This window comes from Thermobia domestica, chromosome 1, assembly GCF_964235325.1.
Source record: "Thermobia domestica chromosome 1, izTheDome1.hap1.1, whole genome shotgun sequence".
Taxonomy (NCBI): domain Eukaryota; kingdom Metazoa; phylum Arthropoda; class Insecta; order Zygentoma; family Lepismatidae; genus Thermobia; species Thermobia domestica.
The window spans coordinates 132,399,918-132,421,944 of record NC_137454.1 but is presented as its reverse complement, the minus strand read 5'-3'; the positions used below and the strand labels follow the sequence as shown (position 1 = coordinate 132,421,944).

Here is a 22,027-nt window from a genome sequence, read left to right as displayed (position 1 = left end):
TTAGTATTCCGTCAAAAGACTTTCTATTTTATCTTTCAAACAGTTACCTTGAATTTTGGAAACATAATGGTTATTTTTCGGGCTTCCTAGTTTTTTCACTTGGTGATTCAAAAATATCCTTGTGGTTTCACGATTGTCACCATTTCAACTTAGTCTGTTGTCGCTCTTTGCTTAAATTCTATGTTGTCTGGACACTTTCCACACAAACTCATCATACAATCACAATTTTTAGTGTTACATACACCAATAAATCAAATAACTCTTTATAATCAGTATTGAGATTTACACCATCAATTAACATTTTGGTGATAAACACACACTGTACTTACTTGATGCCCCAGCCAAAATAAATTACACCATTTGGGGCGTAAGTCACAGTATTTAGATTGATCTATTTTACGTTCTGGATGAGCCACATCAAGTTCGAAAAGATTTGTTAGAACTAAACTTTCGTTCAGTTACTTTGATTCTATCAATAATCACTATAGTGCAATTTTTTTTCATACATATTGTACTATTTTCATCGCTTTCAAAAAATTGTTTTACTTCCTCAGTAGTTTCTTCACTCTCTTCTTTTGCCTAATTTTAAAGATGTCATTTTTAGATGCTGACGAACAATTTTCTTCCAGTTTATTAACAAATTCAAAATAGTTGGCGTTTAATGACTCCGTTAGCTGTTCCTCAAGCGCAGAATTAATGTGAGGGTAGTCAAAACACGATTTTAAATTCTTTCCTAATTTTTCACAGGATTTACTACTTTTGCCTCAATAACTATTTATCTCTTTCCATTACTCACCTTCCTTATTTTAGAAGCAGGAATAGTCCCAAAATGAAGCAAGCAGAATCCACCCAGTTGTTCTACGGCTTCTGTACGTAAAATGTAGTTTTCTCGAGAAAGACTGTCATTGTCTGTTGATTGTGTTTTCAAAACACTTTTTTAAAAATAATAATTAGAACATTGATTTTCCACGAAGTGCACCCAAATAAGAATCACTGATAAAATGACAAATGTTCAAGTTTTCTTTCTCTCAAACCTCTGTTGTTTGGTTTCTTACGTGAATTGAATGGATCACAGCAATATTTTCCAAAGAATGGTTGTACTTACCTATGTTCTTTTTTTTTAATGGTACACACCGAAGAAATTTAATTACTCGCTCTCAATTTCAAAATGGTCCCTTTGGCTTTATGCGAGAATCTCAGGTTGGAATCTCTGTGATAGTTCATGTTGTAAGGAACTCACCTACATAATCTGGTTATTGGAAATGGAGATTTCAAATACAGAATAGCCAGGAGTAGAGGGACGTTTCTTCGCAATAGGTAGGTTCTCAGCTCGAAACCTGCGACCAGCAATCCTAATTCACCGTTTAATGAACTTTTTTAATCAGTGCACCATGCGAATACTGAAATAGTAGCTCTTTTATTTATTTTATCTTCATCGATTATGCACCTAGGCTAAAGGAGGATGATAATAGTGAACAAAGTGATAGAATGGTGAAAATAGGGGAGGGGGGAACGGGAGAACCATGAGAAAACCCACGCATACGGTTTTAGTCCACCACAAGGCCCAATTCGTGAAGGCCGGGATAGCATTTATTGAAATATACACCTTAACCGTCTTCTATCGAAATTCATTGTCCCAGTTTTATTGTTAATTGGTTCCTGTTTAATTTGTCTTCAGAGCTTGATCTGAAACTAATTTCATAAATACGAGTCCAAATGCTCACTCCTCGCACAAAGGAATTTGTTTATGGAAAATACTTGAGTATCTTTCCACATTAGGATACGCATTTCAGTGAAAATATAATGACAAAAATCCATAAGATACTCTACTTTCGTCGTAATTTTTGGAACATGATATCCCCCTAGAGTATACTCTCTAATCAAAGTGGCATGATAACACTAGCATGTCCAGATCAATCGCACCCGTATTGAAGTCCAGCGGCTGGCAATTTACGTATCCATGCAAGTAAATAAGATTTTGCTTTATTTCTTGAATTCTTCAACTCTTTTGGACATATGTTACCAGAAAATAGTATAATGTTTTCAAATATTACTTCTTGCATTATACTGATTTCGATGTGTTTTTGATGTCTCCAAAGGAGGTCACCAAACAAAGGCATGTTATGGGAATACTCGTGTTGCCAGTAAAATAGTTAACGAAACATGCAAAACAGACTATTATTCATCATAGACTATTCGTAATTATAATATTGCTTCTACTGCCCGCTCACTTTTTTTATTGGTTTTAGATTTAAAATATGAATCACGTATCAATTTTACGACTCAAAATTACCATATTTTTAGTATAGTAGTAGTATGATCATACAGACATCCAAATTACGGCATATATACAGTAATATTATCGTTCAATTTCCAACCATGTTAGTTATAAAATTACAGGAAAAATTAGTCAGACCTGAGGGAATTTATAAAGATCTAGGATCTTTCTCCGATGTACTTTCTGGAAGGCAGTCTGAGTTTTGTGACCAGAAGTGTACCAAAGTCTTTAATGCTATCTTTATAATGAACAGCAGCACATGCAGGTTAGTATTGTATTTTGTCGCGTATTCTGAACGTTCGATAAGTTGTATCTCATCTTTTTTTCATGATCAGCGTTTACGATGTTCAGTGGAACTACTTACATATTTTCCCATACAAAGAATAGTAACGTAAAAAATGTTTTATTTGAGCATGTTTTATCCAAACTAATCTACCTTTGTCTACCTAAGAGGTGGAAATCACTTCGTATGTTTCCATTCTGTCAACCGATCATGAGCTTGGACATCAATAATAATGGTAACGGTAGCAGGACCAACATTATTATTATAGTAATATTCCCGTTTACAGATCTGGAGAGTCTTCTTTACCTTCTATAGCTTTAGAAACCTCTTCATAGCGGACAGAAATGTTCCCAGTTCATACGTATTTAGCACAGAGAATACTTTGCGGTAAAGTAGAGTGAAAATCCCCTCCCTACAAAATATCTAACATAAATCAATGACCTAATAAATCGCCACACACAACAGTTGCAGGTTTAACGTAAAATTCTTCTTTTCTCTGTCCATAACATATTGCTTTCGTAGGAAATCTTTAGTAAGTAAAAATAATCATGAAGTGCTGTGTGCCCAAGAATTCTGTGCAGAGTTTCCTTTCTCTGACTCATTCACTCCCCTTTCCATCGAGGTTGCAAAAAATAAAGAAACAAACAATACAATGCCAATGTTTCTTTTACAATGAAATGCCAATGTGGAATATTTCTTTTTTCACCATGTTTCGAAACTTTCACCAGTAATTCGAGCACTTCACACATGATTTCGATATTAAAGTATTTTACTGTACACTGCAAACAATAACCACATGAGCTGTGAGTAATTACATTTGTGAAAATTCTGTAACGGACACCTCTCATTTACAAAGAAGCATGCCTCATCTATGTCACTTATTTAGAGGTTTCATTGTATTATTATTACAGTATTCCTTGTTTTGTAATTCCTGATTTTTCGAAGATTCTCATTATTTCAACCTTGTTTATTTACACCTTTACTTATTTACCGGCTCCCATCCAAGTATTTTTCGTGTATCGTTTTTCCCTCCTCTATTCTGAAATCCTACTCCTGCATTAACTGAATTAGGTTTTCTGTTATAACATTCAAAATTGCTAACCGTGAAATTGACTTCTTTCTCAGCGTTGTTCTTGTTTTTCTCTTCTCGTCACACACTGTCGATGAACCATTCAAGGCTTGAAAGCTAAGTACAGAAGGTTGATCCATCTATATTTCTGATTTTGACATCCCACCTACTTTAGGAAAAACTACGGAACCATCATCGGTTGCCCTCGATATGAGCACCATGTGTCTTGGCAATAGCCCTGCACTGTAACTTCTATTGTAGAAAGCCCCGTTGAAGTACATGAATAGGAATCTTCCTCCTGGCAAACCATGGACAGTGGTGACACGACGAGATGAAAGTGCTCTTTTGAAAAGGCCAAACCAGCAAAAATCCGTAGGATTGGCATCAGATGACTTAATTGGCATGTCCTGGAAGGAAATAGTCTGGATGCCTCTGTATGCCGTCATCTGTTACAGAAATTCTGCATATAACGGGATGTATGTTATGAGATCTTATCCATGTGCACACAGATTTGATTTATTGCATTTCCATACAAACGGAACAGATCTTCTGTATAAAGTGGTGTGAGGAAATGTTACCGATTAAATGCGGAGTTGATTTTGCAATTTTTAGGCATCTGCCGAATCTTAAACTTGCGTTCATAGTATCTCGCGGCAACGAGAAATCCCTTCGAGGAACTTGCTTTGCACTGACGAATGAAGTCAGGACGGTTTTTTTGTGTTTTGCAGCTCGAATTTTACTACAATCTGATAGAATAGAAAAATCCATGCTTCATCGAGTGTAGCAACAAATTTAAATTTTTCTCCAGACAGAAAGCGTTCGTAGAGGCTTCTGCAGTAGTTCTTTCTGCCGCTCCGATGGGCCACAGTAAGAACATGTCCACGACTTTTAAACACTATCCGGAGCTTTAATTTGCCACGTAGATTGCAGTTCACAGTTCACTGTGCCACGTGCAATCGATCTTTGTCATCGCACGTTGAGTATGAGGAATTTCCTGCAGGGTCGTTGGACTCAACTTCTGAGCTTCGAATGGAGTCACCGCAGTACACGCTCACTTTCTACTCCCCTTTGTGGATAACAAAATGTTGGGATGTTGTGTTTGTGTCGATTAATTGTGTTCTTGATGATGGTTGACTCCAGTGCGCATCCATTTTCCCTGCATTGTTTTTGAATCTGTCACGGAAAACTTGGCATGGAAAAGTGCTACGATGTAGCCTTTCCAAAACCGATTCACCTTAGGAGTCATGCTACACACACCATATACACGCGATACTAGAGGCCTTTGACTTTCTTCTGCTGTTTGAATCACTCGGATCGGTTAATTCTGTGAGCGAGGGTAAAGGTTTAAAATCGGACACACATAGACGGATGAACCTTCTGTATCTCTATTAGTGTTTTCATTTCGTATTTTGCTTAAGATAATAGTGTAACTACCGTTCATTTTGATTTGCGTATGTCCACACTGATACTACTGTCTTCTAGCCTATATTTATGTAGATCAATATAAACTCCATTAATTTGTATAGAATTTCAGCTGAATAACCATTAAGAAATACTAAGTTCATATTCGTCATAAAAACTAAAATATTCGTCGTCCTAATTTTCATTTGCCTGGAGCAAACTGACGATGTATAGAATATTAAAAGAACCCTTGAACAACTAAATCTTACTATCATATTTAAATATAGTAAGTTTTTTTAAAAAGTAAAGTTCCACCCTTTCCATTTTTCTAAATTTTCAGTTTTCCTGTCTGTTTTCTGAGCGCTACTGTTAATAGTGTTAAGTTTAGAAAAAGTTAATGATATTTCTCCTAATAGAATGCTAATAATAGTACAAGAAAATATAAGGAATACCTAAATTTCCTTCAGGTACTTCCAATATAGTATATAAAAGTTAAACATACGTCTACATAATTTACTGGCTTGATCTGGTAACGAACTTGGATTGTGATGGAGTGATTATTCTATTCGTTTCATTCCGCCAGCAATTTCTCATAATTTTCTGTTTCTTTGCGTAATATTTTGGAAAGAGTTTGAACAAATCCTCTTTCGTTTTGTACTCTAAATTTTCCAAGTAAAGGATGCTCGCCATATATTAATCTCCTTTAAAGTACAGGATTGGCTTTAAAATTTTCAAAACGTATAAATTTATGAAAGTACTGAGAGCTTGAATATTATGTTTAATACTTGACTGAAAATATTACTAGCTGTAACAACCTATATAGAGTAGATGTAGATCTGGAATCTCTAGTTGAACGCTAAGTACAATAGTATCTATTTATCTAGTATTAAGTGTGCTAATGTATTTTGTATTTTCTTTCAGTAAACGCATGAGAAAATAATGGCCGACATTTTTCTGACAAATGACGTGAAACATTTGCTCAAGGATAAAAATATTCTTTTTTTAGGAGATTCAAGTAAGCATTGCATTGGCTTTTTAAAATTTTTGGCATGCTTTTATGTTGTATTATTTGTAGTGTAGCTTTAAAACTTAATGCTTGAAACAGTTGTAATTTTGTGTGTTCTCTATTAACAGAAATACTTACTATACTATTTAAATATTTACTAATGCGGAAATTTTCAATGGGAACTCTTACATTCGTCAGCTGCTTAATTATTTACATAAACACACTGCTGTTTTAATGACATCTCATGGCTTTCATTATATAATGGAGAAACATTTCTAATACGGTTAAACTTACCTGTAACGTTCTGAAAACAACATACATAAATCATAGCATCATGGATTTTTTTTTTTTTTTTAACAAATACAGTGTGTCCGTAAAGTTGCGCAACCCAAAGTTTGATTGCGTATGTCTTTTGAACGAGAACGATAAAGACCTGAGACTTGAAATAAATATAAACGTGTTCTGTGTAGATATTTTCGAGATTGTTACCAATGTTCGAATTTGTAACGTTTTTGTGTAGTAACGGAATAAAGTACCAAAAGTGTAAAATAAAAAATGTACAAACGGAAGAAAATCAATATTCGTTGCAAAAAACTGCTTTCCTGCGGGCGAATGCTTGTGTATATGTGCAGCATGCAGCAACATTTATCCATTGCTGTGAAAATATGACAAAGTTGATGCAGTGTTGCCATCTAAAAAGGCTATTCAATCTAAGTCCGTATTTTTTTATTACAGAAACGCGGCTCCTGCTTAATATTACTGCAACAGGAGTGTTTTAGATTAATTAATGATAAGCAATGAGAATTTGCACATAACTGATAACCTGAGTTTTTATGCAAATTTTGCGATAAAACAATTACTCATCGCTTACAAAAAAAAAAAAAAAAAGTCTCACGTCTTTATCGTTCTTGGTTCAAAAGGTATAAAGATATACGCAGTCAAACTTTGGGTTGCGAAACTTTACGGACACACTGTATAATAGTTCGTGTATTCTCATGTATTTCTGTTTCATGTGTAAGTAAAGAAAATAGTTGTGAAGTTAACTTGACGATTTTTTTTTTTTTTTTTTTTTTTTTAATACGCATTTTTGTGGTATTAAAATATTTAGGTAATAACTACGGTTTCATTATGTACACAGAATGTGTTGTGAAGCGTTAATGAAAAAAAATATTATATTTACTTTTACGTTCGAAATATCTTGCAATCCTTGTTAACAATTTGCACTAAAACATGCTGTTGTGAAATAGTAGATTTTAGTATACGGTTCTTATTCGAAGGATTTGAGAAAGTTTTTACAATTCGGGAAATTGAGGAAACGGGATAATACAAAATGCATCCAGATGGTCAACGAAGAATAACTGTCAATATCTGTGTACAAGTATCTTTTCCTGTCTGGTGCAGATGACGCTGTTACGATGTATCATCTTCGTTAAATACTGTATAAAGGAAGCACAGGAAAGTAACTATATAATTGTATAACTATTAAGGTATTCTAAAAAACTATCTCATGATTGTGCTCCTGCATATAAAGTAAAAAGGATCTTTATCAAGTATATAAATGCGCTTATAAAGCCGAAAATATCTGACTAAATATATGTTACGTTACAAAATTACAAAAAGAAATTAAAAAAAAAAAATATATGGACTCAGTTGAGCATGTAATTGAATATATTGGGAAGACAAAAAGGAGGTATCGATTAGATGCACAAACAAGTGTCTTGTATTAGATTTGTCTGCACTTTAAGCATATTCATATAACATTACTGAAAAAAGGATATTACAAGTAAAAATAACAATTAATAAAGATAATTTTTAAAGATATGGTATCCTTACAAGTTTTGTTTTGTTTTTGGAATTCGGATAACAATTCAATTTACTACATCCGCGAGGAATGTCTAAACGCAGTGGGTAATTTAAGAAAGCAATCAAATCATTCTCTTAAGTGACTTGTCAACACATGCAAACACGTTCCTTTAGAGTTTTCAGATTAAATTCAGTACTTGTTGCTCCAACATTAATATATATATATGAACAAATTACTTTGTTAAGGCAAAATGAGATATTAAGCATTTCGTGGTTTTCCGTAGAATGATAGTAAAACAAGACTTTGTAGACTAGTCCGTCTGGATCACTGTCAACTGTTCGGCTCCATAGACTTAACGCCAACTAGACCAATACCAGGTGGATGAAAATCGGATTATTAGAATCCACTGACTAAAGAGAGAATATGTTGGGCTAGCTGAAATGTGCGTTTTTCGCACGGGGAGAACAGGTTTGTGGAATGTAATTTGAACCCCCTTTTTTTTCCTTTAGGATATTATATTCCCCATAAGATGATATTTTCGGCATAAATTTTGTACTCGCTATTCCCTTAGGATACCCTCTTTAATCAAAGTGACATGATAAAAACCCAGCTTGAGGTGGGTACTAAGTATGTTCCAAAATTAATTTCAAACGGATCATCCGTTTTCCTATGGTGCGATCATAAACAACAGTAACACGTCAACTTCGATGAGGCAAAAACAATTTTGGAATTTTTCCCCTTTTCTTCTTAAAACTGAAATGTGTCGTAAAATATATTGAAAATGTTCGCCTCCTTTCCCCCATAAAGCGGGAAATTTCAAAAGCACTGGGGGACGTATCCGCTTATTTTAATAAGGGGTTTATATATTCTGGTGTGAGGAGGCTCGTAATACTCAATGGTTCTTACAAATTTTAACTCCACGTACTCCTCTTAGGATTCGCCATTGAATCAAAGTGACATCATAGAAACCTAACTTTTATTAGCAGTAACAAGATTGACAGTTAGTTACTGAAAGAAATAGATACTCTACCAAACATTTCACGGTTTCTTAGTGTAAATTTCACAACTAAGTTTTATGGAAGTGAGCATTTGTAAAAACTGTTTCGTTGGTTTTTCTTCTGTTTCCAGAGGTATCGAAATGATTTAATCCATATACCTAATTAATAATGTAATTGAAACAATTTCTAAAGAAACTGAGAAATTAGACTTCGTTTTATTTATGTTAGACCATTATGGAACATTTTATGTTAAAAGTAGATAGTAATTATGAACTTTTTTGAGGTATGTGCATTAGGAGATAGGTTGTTTTAAGGATAGATTTATATGTTTTACTGATAAAATATTAAAATTAGGTGGCATAGAGCGCTTATCTCTGACGTGAAGGATCTCTGGTTCGATTCTAGCCCCTATATATATATAATGTAAATTTATTTTGAAAAAGTAAGGGACGTATAATAGACTTAAAACAGAATCAGTAAAATCAGATCATTAAAATTCCAGTTCATATTTAAGAAAACAGAAAAATAAAGAGGTCAGCAGAAAGAGCTTATTGTACAGTTAACGTGCAAAGAAAATATATTTTATAGAAAACTGTACGTAATAATGCCATCTTTTGTCGCATACTGTATACAGATATTGACAGTTTTGCTTCCTTAAGAATGCGGTTCATATTTTACGTATTTCTTTTCCACTTCATTTGCGAATTTTAATCACTCAATTCAATTTTAAAAAATGGAAATATCGAATTTACTGTAGTACAAGTACGAGAAACTGTCAATACAGTGATTCATTATATACTGAATTTATATTATGTAGAAGAACAGAAGAAAGCAAAGCACAGAAGTGTTTCATTTTTCTTTCTTATCAAGTATCACGTATTTTGTCTACAAATTCGAGTTTAAAGTTTTAGGTATAAAGATCAGAGGAGGATTGCTTACTTTTGTGTTTAATACGATAAGTGTTAAGCCTCACAATCCCGAATATATCTGTTTCTTTTTTTTTTATTATTATTTTTTTTATTTATTTATTTTTTTTAACTACAGAATTTTAAAGCATATAATTTCAAATCATCTAGTGGATTCGTATATGGGCCATTCTCAGAAAAATCAGGAATTTCATTCCAGATATTTTTAAAATTACAATTTATTCAAACTCGTTGAAACTTGATTTCAAGGTAGGTCTTAGCTTAAGTAATAACACTGGAATAGTGGTTCAGATCAAACATGTAACTTCAATAATTTTTGAAAAAAAAAATAATAATAATAATGTCCACAGACGTGACGACCTGATCCACGGATGTGATAATTTGCTCTACAACTGTAACTATATAAGCCACAGACATGACACAAAGAGTAAACAAGAGTATTTAGACTATATAAAATGGACTTCGTAGGTCTAGCATACATGTAGAAAACTATTTTTCATAAACCTATAACATATGAATATGGCCTAATGTAATTTTACAAAAACCTAGGAGAGAAAAAAAAAAAAAACGAAATAAAACTGCTAAACAATAAGAAATCATATCCTCAAAAGTATTCACGGCCTATTTTGCAGTGACCAAAAAAGTAGTAACAAAAATAATTTCAGTACATATTTTTGAACTTGGTAACGGCCTCTGTAAAGATTTACTGATGGTATTTATTTATATGAAGCTGCGCTAATACTTTAGCTACAGCACTTTTGTCAACAGTTTCCACATTTGCATTTTCAGGAAAAATAAATTTGTCAGCTCCAGTCGATTTCCTCATTAAATTGACACTTAGCTCTCCCTCAGAATCTACTCTTTCTACCATAGTAACATAATGCTGTACAAGGTTCCTGTCAGATTTAAACTCAACGACTTCATAGCTGTTAGGTGTAATGGTCTCTGATGGTCCTTGATCATCTTCCTCATCGGAGTAGACCTCCTGCACCTTTGAGTGCTTCAAATTTGCAATATCTACTGTTCATTAAGGAAATCAGTTAATCACTTGTAGTTATTAAGTAGCTAATAAATTATGAGAAAAATGGAAGAAGAAAATAACAAACATCTAAAGGCAGCTAATAATCTATATGCATGCAGGATACTAAGAATAGAGAGGGATAAAATACCTAGTACTAATTATCTTCTGTAAAGAGGAGTAAAAAACATACAATTTGCATCATTAATTTTTACTTGTCCAATCCCATAGTGAAAGCAAGTTTGTCCAGCATCGCACTGCATACAGGATAGTCGTCTTGCCTGAATATTGATCCTGTTGTTCTTACTCCATATGATCTCGTGTACTTTCTCCTCTTTGGATAGTTACTTTGAAAGTCTGTAGATCACTTCGGAGAAGTCTATCCAAACCCTCTATCTTCTCTAAATTGATTCTGTGAATATCAATGGTGCTGTTTTCTTCCAATGCTGAGACAAGAGCATCGATATTCGGAATGTCTTTGCCATGACTCACAATATTGTCTGCAAACCTTTTGATACACCCACCTATACCATCGGAAGCCCCTTTCTCATGTCGCTTCGAATAATGTCAATGAAGGCTGCCAACCTCCAGTTCCTTTGCTATGAAAGTACCGGCCAAGTAAGACATGTTCTTATTCCTGTATTGAATACTGGGTCCATCACTCAGAAAGTGCACTTTCGGGAGATTAGGTACTTCTTTCTTGATTGCTGCAAATACAGGTTACAGGTGTGTACATATTGCTACAGAATTATGTCGTGTGCTTTCAGACAAAGTACATATTGACTTGTGTTGGACGGATTCTTCTGTTGCAGTTTTGTAGTATATGACAACAGTATAGTGTAACCTGCTACCTACAACCTCCAAATTGTACGGATTGGACCTTTTCGCTATATTTACATTAATAATTTTCTGAGAATTCATGTGCAAAAACTTCATCAGCCAAGGACTTCTTAATACTGCTTGTAACATGACACTGATATTTAATGTTGGCTACATGTTGCCTATACTGTTCAAGAAGCATAGTAAACTTCAAAACCAGTTCACGCTTAGTACAGGTGATTATCTCTTTGTATGTCTTTTGTATGATTCGAGTTCCATCTTTAGTGTCGAGATTTTTTTTTAACCCATTGCTCGTACTTAACTACTTCTGCAAAATCATTAATCAGTGTTGGACTATTGTTTGCCAACATGATTTTTGTCACTTCCTCCCATATGGTAAAACCTATTATGAAAATTTGGTCAGATTAAGCTTTTCAATCCAAAGCTGGAAATTTCACACACCCGATGTGTGACATGATGGTGGCAAAAATTTTAACACCTCCACTGTGTGGAAAATCTGATATTTTTCAGCCGTATTTATATACATGTATCAGTAGTATGTAGGCATAAACATGACTTTACAATTCAAGATTGGCCACACAGTGTCGGTGCTGCTTGAATCACTTTTTTGGGTCAAAAGATCCAATACATTTCAGTAAAAAAAAAAATATTGTATGTCTTATATCTGAGCTAAACCCAAACTATCACTTAACTCGGTATTATTTGCTTATTCCGTAGAAAATACGAAAAGTCGATCTAAGGGCCGTTCAAAAATTTTGTGGCCCCTGATCCAAGATCCAATATATTTCAGGCAAAAATTATGAGTTGAGTTGATTTGGGGTTCAACATCGCTTTTAGCAGTGAAGCTATATGAGACGGGACCTACTGATTAACGTGGAATCCGAACCACATGAGCTCCCGTCGGGATCGAACTCGGGTCTCCCACGCCAAAGATCCATACGCTAACCGCTTAGCCACGAAGAAGCTCGACAAAAATTTTCTTATACGCCTTATACTGTATGTAGAGAACTACATATAGTGTAGCCAAACCCAAACTAGGCCTTTCACTTAACTCAGTATGATGTGCTTATTCCGTAAAAAATACGGAAACTCGATTTAGGGGCTGTTCAAAAATTTTGTGACCAAAAACTAATCTGATCCAAAGACTAATTTTTGGCCAAGATTGCAATCTTTTATAGACTTTATATTTTGTAACATTCCTAAATTCTTGTTTTTGAATTATGCCTTCATAGGCTATAATTGCTGTTAGTTTCTGGTTTGCAACAAAATATTTTGTCTTAAATATGTTAGCTATTAAACTTTTTACATTTCAGCCGCAATGGTATGTTGCTACTTTCATAGACGCAGTGTCACGTCCATGGACAGGCTGTGTCCACGGATGTGATGTCCACAGACGTGATAAAACTTACATTCCCTTATTTTAGACGATGTGCTTTCTGAGGTTATGCTGTGTATTTGTTGGTCATCAAAGCCTTTACACCTAACACTATTAATTCATTGAATTATTTTACGAATTTACCTTATTATTTAAAATATATTTGCACCACAGATGTGATGCGGTAATCTTTACACTGATACAAAAATGTCCACAATATTTAATGTAGAAAGAAAAATGGCAAAACTTACATATCCTTATGTTTCTGTGAACTAAATGGCTGTCTGAGGGCTGTTTACAAGGTATATACAGTATGGAAGTATTTATTGACACTTTATTTTTTTGGCCACAGATGTGACATATTCCTGTGGTTACAGCCATTAACCCTGAAATTCAATGAGCATGAAAACTAAGTTTAACTTTATGCTCTGGAAAAACGTTTTCAAAATGTTTCTTCAATCCAAAAATGTATGCTAACGACTTAGGTTTGTGTTAATATGTGAAATATAAACATGGAAATAAACAAAACAGTGAGTAGTAACAGTCCACAGACGTGACAAATCACACTCTGTGAACAACATTTGAACAATATATAAAATATGTTTGTCTCAATTTTCAATTCATATGTTTGCTATCAGTTACATTCAGGATTTTTAATATTAAATTAATTTTTAAACTTTAATTTTCATAAAAAAAAAAAAAAAAAAAAAAAACTATACATAAATTCCTGATTTTTCTGAGAATGACCCATATTTCATACAAGTAACCTGTTAATTTGTAAGAATTACTTTCTGGACCATAATTATATTCTGAGTTTACATTGTAAAATACGGTTGTGATAATACTATATAGGCTTGACGAAGTAAAACATTGGTACACAGATTAAAGAACATATATAAGACTCTAAGGATGCCAATACTGCAGTTTGAGGCTTATCAAAACACTTAGAAACCACGAAGCATAATATTAAGAAGGTTCAGGTGTTACGTAAATAGAAAGAAATATATATATACGAATCTATTTCGACAGAACAAAAAATCCTTTTACATACGGATAAAAGATTGTAATATTACGTAACATAACATAATTTCAGTCAAATAAAATCTTAGATATTTTTATAAAAAGGCCTTGTGTCCATCTTAAACATAAATTAAACATAACTTTCTTACAAGGCTGTCTGTATTCTTTATTATAAATTAACGATAAATGTAACAGTTTCGGAAGTATATCACTTCCTTCTTCAGACTACTATTTCAACTGAAATCACAGATAACATAACATAATTTGTTATCTCTACCAATCAAGAATAAACTATACAAGTGACTAATGTAAGTGTGCTGAGGATATTGAAAATCTTATTATTTCTTCAACCTTTATGCTTCAAGTATCTCATCTATCGGCCTTTAAAAATGATTTACTTAATTGTAAAGCGTTCCAGCAGCTCAGTCTCCCACAGCTTATCAGAAAATTATAACAAAAATGGAAGGCAATGTTACTACAAGCATATGACTTTGCTTTCTTCGTTTATATTTACCTTGAAAATTTAAATAAATAAGATAAAAAATGAAGCAAATTCCAAAAATTTGGAGGATGAGGAGAGCACATAAGGTAGGTATCGGGCAATGCGATTTCCATTTTTTTCTTTTTAATTTGTAAAGATAATCAAGAAAGTTACGTCGCTTTTTCACCTAAGACGTACCTGGAAGATCAAAAATAGTCCCCATCAGCATCGACGACTTTCTGCCAACGTTCTGGAAGGCCATGGATTCCATCGCGGTAGAACTTGCTGGGCTAAAGCGAAGAAGGTATCAAGTGCATTTTGCACCTCTACTACGGAGTTGAACTGGAGTCCTCTAAGATGAGTGTCCAAGGAATGGAACAGGTGATTATCGGACGTGCAATGTCTGGGGAATATAGCGGATGCAATAGTGTTTCTCATACAAGGCATAGAATGGTGTCCCGGGTCATTCTAGCCACGTGGGGCTTATTGTTCTATAACAGGAGAACCCCTTTTTCGATTCGGAAGTGCTGGCTCCAGTTTTTTTTTTTAACTGCTGACAATACCCAGTTTGCATTGATGTTCTGACCAGCTGGTAGCAGTTCCCGATGCACGATGTCACGAGCAGTCCACGAAACATACAGGAGGATTTTAATCTGGTGCAGTGCTGATTTCGGCTGTTCTGGAACCGGTTCATGGGAAGCTAACCAATGATGACGGCGCCGTGGAGCTTCGTACAGAACCCACTTCTCATCACATGTCAACACTGTCTAGAAATAGCTCTTTCCTCAGACGACAGCAAAGAAACACAGGTGTCTGCTCGCGTCGCCTTTTGGCCCGGAGTCAAATCATGTGGGACCCATTGACCCAATTTGTAGTGCTTCCTAAGTTGATGGAAGTGCTGCCGAATGGTTTATTCACTCACACTGAATTGTAGTCCTAGTTCCTCACATGTCTGGCCACTGTTCGTCCCAATTGCTACCTCAAGATTTTCATTTTGTACATGTGTTGGTGTTCCGGCACGTGGTGCGCCTTCGAGTGTTTCGTCACCGTTGTTAAACCACTGCTACATTGTCCGCGTAGTCACGACATCCTCACCAAAAGCCTGGCATGTCTTCCGCCCCGCTGCAGTGGCGTTTGACCCCAGTTTGAACTCCTATAGCATACACGCCCTTATGACGCGCTGTGGAAGTCCCATGTTCAATCTGTCCTTACGCAAGTTCACGGTGGAACTGAACTGCCACAACCAGGTAGTACGTTGGCTATACCCACACCAACAATTGACCTTCGCCTTATCTCCATTTTCGAATTCTACCTCATGGTGTGAGGGTTGATTGAACACAGACCTCCATAAAAAGCGACAGAACTTTCATGGTTACCTTTATATTTTACTTATTTACTTATTATTTTTTGAAAATATTATGTACTTGCCATTGCATGTGCTGAGAGTTTACATTCCTTGTTCATTTTAAAATAACTAATTATTTATGTTACTTTTGCTTTGTTTCTTTGAATATTTTAATTTTATTTAAGCGTTTTAAAATAATTTCATGTCATCGTTAGATGTTCGGGCAATGTATAAGGATCTTGTGTGGCTAGTGCAAAAGAACTCTGTGGTTGATGCAGCAAGTTTAAAAAGCAAGGTAAGCGTTTTCATGAATATCTTAACTGCTATATTAGTTTGGTAGAGTTGTGTTATCTAAAAAATACTGCGATGGATTTATATGGTTAAAATTTAACTTTACATGAGGACTGAAAGGGAACAACCAGTCCAGAAAAGCAAATGTTCCGTACATATCAACTCCTTGAATATCTGTAGGTGAACGGGTATGAATAATAGGTAAAAAGGTAAGAATAGCACTATGAAGAATTCAGATCATTTTCTAATATAGATTCCTCGACTTACGTAAATAGATCATTTCAGGGCTCTTTGCGCAAATCAAATTTTTACTAACCTAAGATCTACCATAAACACGTAGAAAAAGATCGAGAAAGTACTAACAATACTGCAATGCAAATATTAAATTACATAATGTTTTATAAATAGAGCACAGAACCTTACATTCTTACAACGTCGATGGTTAAAAATAATAATAAATTAATTAATTAATAACAGTTCAACAATATTTAATTACCAGGGTCATCAACGTACATGTTTTCAAATGCAGATGTAATTACAGGGGCCGCGGTGGCTCAGTGGTAGAGCGTTCACCTCTTGTGCTTGGGGTCCCGGGTTCGATCCCAGCCCCCGCCCCGCCAAGTGAACTTTGTGGTGGACAAACACCGTGTGCGTGGGTTTTCTCGGGGTTCTCCCGTTTCCTCCCACTTTCTTCATTCCACCATTTCATTCATCACTCATCATCACCGTCTCCTTTAGCCTAACCGGCATAACCGTGGGACGTAAAACTTAAAGATTTCATTTCATTTTTTTGCAGATGTAATTACCGTTCGTAAGTTTTACTTACAGCGAAAATTTCGTACGTTAGTATGAATTTATGTACTTGGGGAATGTCTGCATAAGCAAATTTACGAAACACAAAGCGAAATAGTATCCGTAGAACTTCAGTAAAAGAACTTTGGAAAATTCAATATTTTGTGTGTTTTTATCAGCTTTATGTGTACGTCTTCGTGATTTCATTAATGAAGTAATGTCAGTTGACTCTTAATATATTGTAATATTTAGTAGAAGAAACAGTACGCGAGTGTTTTTGTCACTCACCTTTTATTATGACAACTATAGAAGTATTTTGTACAGTTTATTATACGAAAGGATGACAAAACAAGTTATATCTTCAAGTCTAAGAGTTTCTCAAAGTTAAGTACAAGGGGAAAAAAATAAATAAAAACTCCTGCCCGTTGCATCGCGGAGGTCGAGGTTGACGATTAAGAATGACCCTGTCCGTAGCACTGGGATCTGGGATTCCTCCTGCCTGTTGCAGCACGGGGGAAAAGTTAGGATACCTCTCGCTCGTTGCAGCACAGAACTGGGGTTGAGAGTCACCAGTTTGTTGCATGGTGCGTTAGAGATATTAGGTTAGGAGTTTCCAGTTGAAAACTGATATCTTCCGGCTTGCAACGTCCGCTTATACAGATAATCTTCTTAGTGCTCGTCTAGGGGTGTCGCAGGCGGTTCTCTTTGTGTTCCATCGGTGATGATATCCGTCGTCTGCTTGCAAAGGGGGGACGTTGAAGCATGTGGCTTTGTTTATCAATATAAGACACGTGCTGTTCACTTCCAATATGAGGAGATATTGCAACCCCAGGTGAGGACAAATAGTCTTGAGGATTATTTTTTCGATGGAGTGGAGAATATACACAAAATGTACTGGTAACACTGATCACTACTCATTAATCACTTGAAACACTATATTATTTTTGATATTAAATGGAGCACTGTAGTACTATAACACTGTATAAACGCTAGAATATCATAATTTTGAGAAAGTTCTTCAGTTAAATAAATAGGTGATTATATATTCTGTCTCCACTAAGCAGGAGCAACACTAGACATTACTTTCATCAAAGATGGGGAAAGACGTTATCACTGATGCTTTAATAGATATAAACTAGTCCGCTTATTGTTAGAGTTTGATTGAAATGTTCAGTTTCTATAATGGCGATTGGTTGAGAGTCTTAATACTGTCCTTTCAAGAATCAGTGAAATCGAAAGAGAGAGGTCTTACATTTTGACAACTGGAGGTTGGATTTCTAAATATCAAATTATAAAGGCAATGTGTGAGCTGAGGTCATACTTGAGCTTCGAATTTACAAATTTCGAATATTTGGTGTCTTTCACAGAGACGGATCCACTTCATAAATACTAGAGGTGGTTCAGATTGCAAAAGTTGAAGTTCGTATGCAATATGTTGTCTCAGTAAGAAAACCGCTGGTGTATATTTTATATAGGATATGATAATTTTTATTTTATATGACTGGAGTTTGGATAATTCATGTCCAGATTTGCATTGCTGGATCAAAGGTTACTAGATATGATCGGGAGCATTGGTAAAAGAAACGTAAATCATTTTCGATTGAAGAACCTCGGAAGGTTTAGATTGTTTCGGATTATGTGGCGAGCTAGAGCAGATTTTAAGATATCCTTGACTTTGTTTTGCAGCGGGCTTTGAATTATAAGCTCGAAATGTTGCTCTTATATTTGAAAATTCAATAAAATTAGAAGAAAACGCTCATTTGTTGCCGTGGCACAAACAAGTTGTTGAATTTCATGATGTATCCGTGTGACTAGTTATTCTAGAGCTACAGTATAATTTGCCTCTAAATGGGTTAATTAAATATTGCTGTGTTTAATTTCTTGGATTTGAGAATTTAGATATTCGTTTTGAGTTTGTATCTGACTAATAATTTATTTTAACTTTTGAACTTCGTATAAAGATGTCCACTTAGTCCAAAATTAGCAAGTCCAAATAAGAAGCTAAAAGTAATCATTTTGAATGTTTGTTGCATCCGGTTTGAAAGTGCAAGGTATTATGTTTTTAGATTTATCTATAAATTGTGTTTCTTTGATGTGGAGAATCTGTATTAATTTTCATGCGCAGAACATTAGTCGTTTTTTAATTTCACTTCACTGAAGTTGAGATGCGGCGATAAGGAATGATTCAGTGCCCTCGTAATTAGAATTTGATTTGAATTTTGTAATTAAAAGTCCAAGCTATTTAAAGATGACTTTATTTGCTTGTGTTCCCCTGAAGATAATAATGAGAGCAAAGAGTATTGACGTATTCATATTGGAGGTGCTTCACCTGATGATGTTTGTCCTATAAAGAATTAAAAAAAAAAAAAAAAAAAAAATGCTTAGTTTGTAAATTCTTGGTTATTGCGAAAGTTAAACATGCAATCTATAACAATGTATCAGAAGGTAAGCAGCGATCTCTTAGGACAAATCGAGAATTTTATTGCAGAAAATAATATTCGTAGTAGCATCAGGTGAAAAATCTTAAAAGATTTCCGATTCTGCGAAGAGTGAACCAGGAGCGCATGTTTATTGTACTCCTGGGGATTGTGAACGAGTACCATCAAATTTTAGAGAAAATAATGAGATGTATGTTAGATACAAGAAGTGGGTTCTTAAAAACGGCGAGCGTGATGTTACTTCCAGCATTTATTAATGGTAAGTACCCTGTAATTTTTCTGCTAATTAAAGTGTTTGATTTCTCTTGCCCCCTGTTTTGCGTAGTGAGTGTAAAGTTATAATTTTCCTGTAGGTTTTTTTTTTTTTTTTTTTAATTTATTCTTGAAAGAATGGTTTAATACGATGGCGGAGATATCCCGGAGTCGTATTTCAAATGTTTCTGGTAATTGGACTCTATAGGTTAGGATTCAGTTTACAAACAATCTTTACTGGTCCATGGAAGAACTTGAAAAACGTTTCTGAATAACTTTTGTTTTTTTCTAAGTGGGAAGTAAATAATTTCCTGACCTGGAGAAAATGATATTTGTTTATGACGTCTGTCGTAATTTTTCTTCTGCTGTTCGAAAGCTTTTTAAGATACGTCTTTACAGTTTCTCTGGTTTCATTGCGAGATTCTGTCTATATTTGTCGTTAAGGGGTTATTCCTAATTGGCAATCTGTAAAAACAAGCTGATTGCTTAGTTCCCGTTTGCACATGTGTTTATTGCGAATGTTGGCAATGTAGTAGCCATTGTTGGCATTGTTTGATTTTCTTGAACGATATATGCAGCTTCGAAAATGATTAAGTATATATTTTACATATGAAAGAATACTTAATAATGGAATGTATATGAAGTTATAATTACTTCTTAATAAGATAATGCCTTAAATCTAGTAACATCTTTAAAAAAAATCCTGTTGCCTACAACCTAGAGATGCAAGGGCTCGGAAAAAAAAACTGCTTTTTTGAGGGGGAAAAAACTCGTTTTTTTCTGATTCGCTTTTTTGCTTGGGAAATTTTGGACTTTTTTGAAAATGTTGCTTCAAATTGATAAAGCAGACTTCGTTTCGCTTCTCTACAACACAAAACTCATTTAATTAGTGGTTGATGCAGATAATAATATAAAACCTCTAAAATAAACCATGAATTTCGAAAAGATTTTTTTTAATACTTAACATATTTACATTATGAATTTCAAAGAATTAACCAATATATATATAATAAATTTTTAACCTCTTTATATACAAAATAAGTACTTGTTTTAAAGAAAAAATATACATAAATAACTAGCAAATTTGTATGTAATATTTTTACTTCAACATATCACGCCCCCTCTTTTTGAAACAAAATAAAGTAAAACATGAAAGAAATACATTTATATGATACTCTTAAAAGCTGCACATCAAGAGCTTTGTTTCGGGCGGTTCTGTACATTCTTGAAATTTTTCAGTTCTAACTTTCACATACATTGTATAAATACTTCGAACAAATTTTCCATTCATTGATCACATACGTAATAATCTGTTACCACCTATCAAGTGCTTCGGATCTGCAGAATCGGCAAGGTACCGAATTCTGTAATCCACTGTATATATATGTTTTTACAAATAAGAAAAACTATGGAATACATTTAAGAAGAGTGAAAAGAATCAATCACTGTTCCAATTCACAAGGAAGTCGACAAAACTGATTGTAATAATTAACTAGGCATTTCTCTTAACATTCTATTAACAAGATTGATCCCATATGCAGATGAAATTATTGGAGATTATCAGTGTGGATTTAGGCGAAATCGATCAAGTATCAACCAGATGTTTACCATTCAACAAATATTCGGAAAGAAATGGGATTATATTACCCAGTACATCATCTGTTTATTGATTTTAGAAATGCTTATGACTTGGTTAGGAGGGAAACATTGTACAACATTCTTACAGAATTTGGAATACCGAAAAAGCTTGTTAGATTAATGAAAATGTGTTTAAATAAATCCCAGAGTAAAGTCTGAGTAGAAAAATGCGAGCTTCCACGTCAAGAATGGCCTGAAACAAGGAGATGCGTTGTCGCCATTATTATTCAGCTTTGTTCCAGAGTACGCTATAAGGAAAATCAAAGATAGCGGCCAGGGTCTACAGCTGAATGGTATTCACCAGGTTATGGCGTATGCTGACGATGTAAATCTTACAGGAGAACATCGAAATAAATTCAGAGTCCTTAGTAAACGCCTGCAGCTACATTGATTTAAAAATAAATGCTGAGAAAACTAAATACATGGAAGTTCACCAGGATCGTAATACGGCAAATTATGAATGCGTTAAAATATCAAATAATACTTTCGACAAAGTGGATACTTTCAAATATTTAGGATTAATATTACGAGACCAAAATCATATCCACGAAGAAATTAAATGTCGACTGAAATGAGGAAATTCGTGTTATTATTCAGTTCAAAATATTTTGTCGTCGCGAATTCTGTCGTGGTATTTAAAACTTAAAATATATATATAAAATGATAATCATGCCTGTTATGCTTTATGGTTGTGGATCATGGTCGCTTACGCTGAGGGAAGAACGTAGACTGAAAATATTTGAGAATAAAATTCTGAGACGAATATTTGGAC

The 22,027-nt window shown here is 34.4% G+C and overlaps 1 protein-coding gene across 3 annotated transcripts in view; it reads left to right on the top strand.

The window, feature by feature from the left end:
• The window catches only part of LOC145689307 (PC-esterase domain-containing protein 1A-like), a 110,738-nt gene that overhangs the window by 5,401 nt on the left and 83,310 nt on the right, over window positions 1–22,027 (top strand). For all 3 annotated transcript variants that reach the window (XM_081763448.1, XM_081763451.1, XM_081763452.1), the window contains exons 2-3: window positions 5,953–6,046; window positions 16,060–16,139. In XM_081763448.1, coding sequence (XP_081619574.1) covers window positions 5,971–6,046; window positions 16,060–16,139 — 156 coding nt within the window. In that variant the 5' untranslated portion in view covers window positions 5,953–5,970. The remainder of the gene's footprint in view (window positions 1–5,952; window positions 6,047–16,059; window positions 16,140–22,027) is intronic.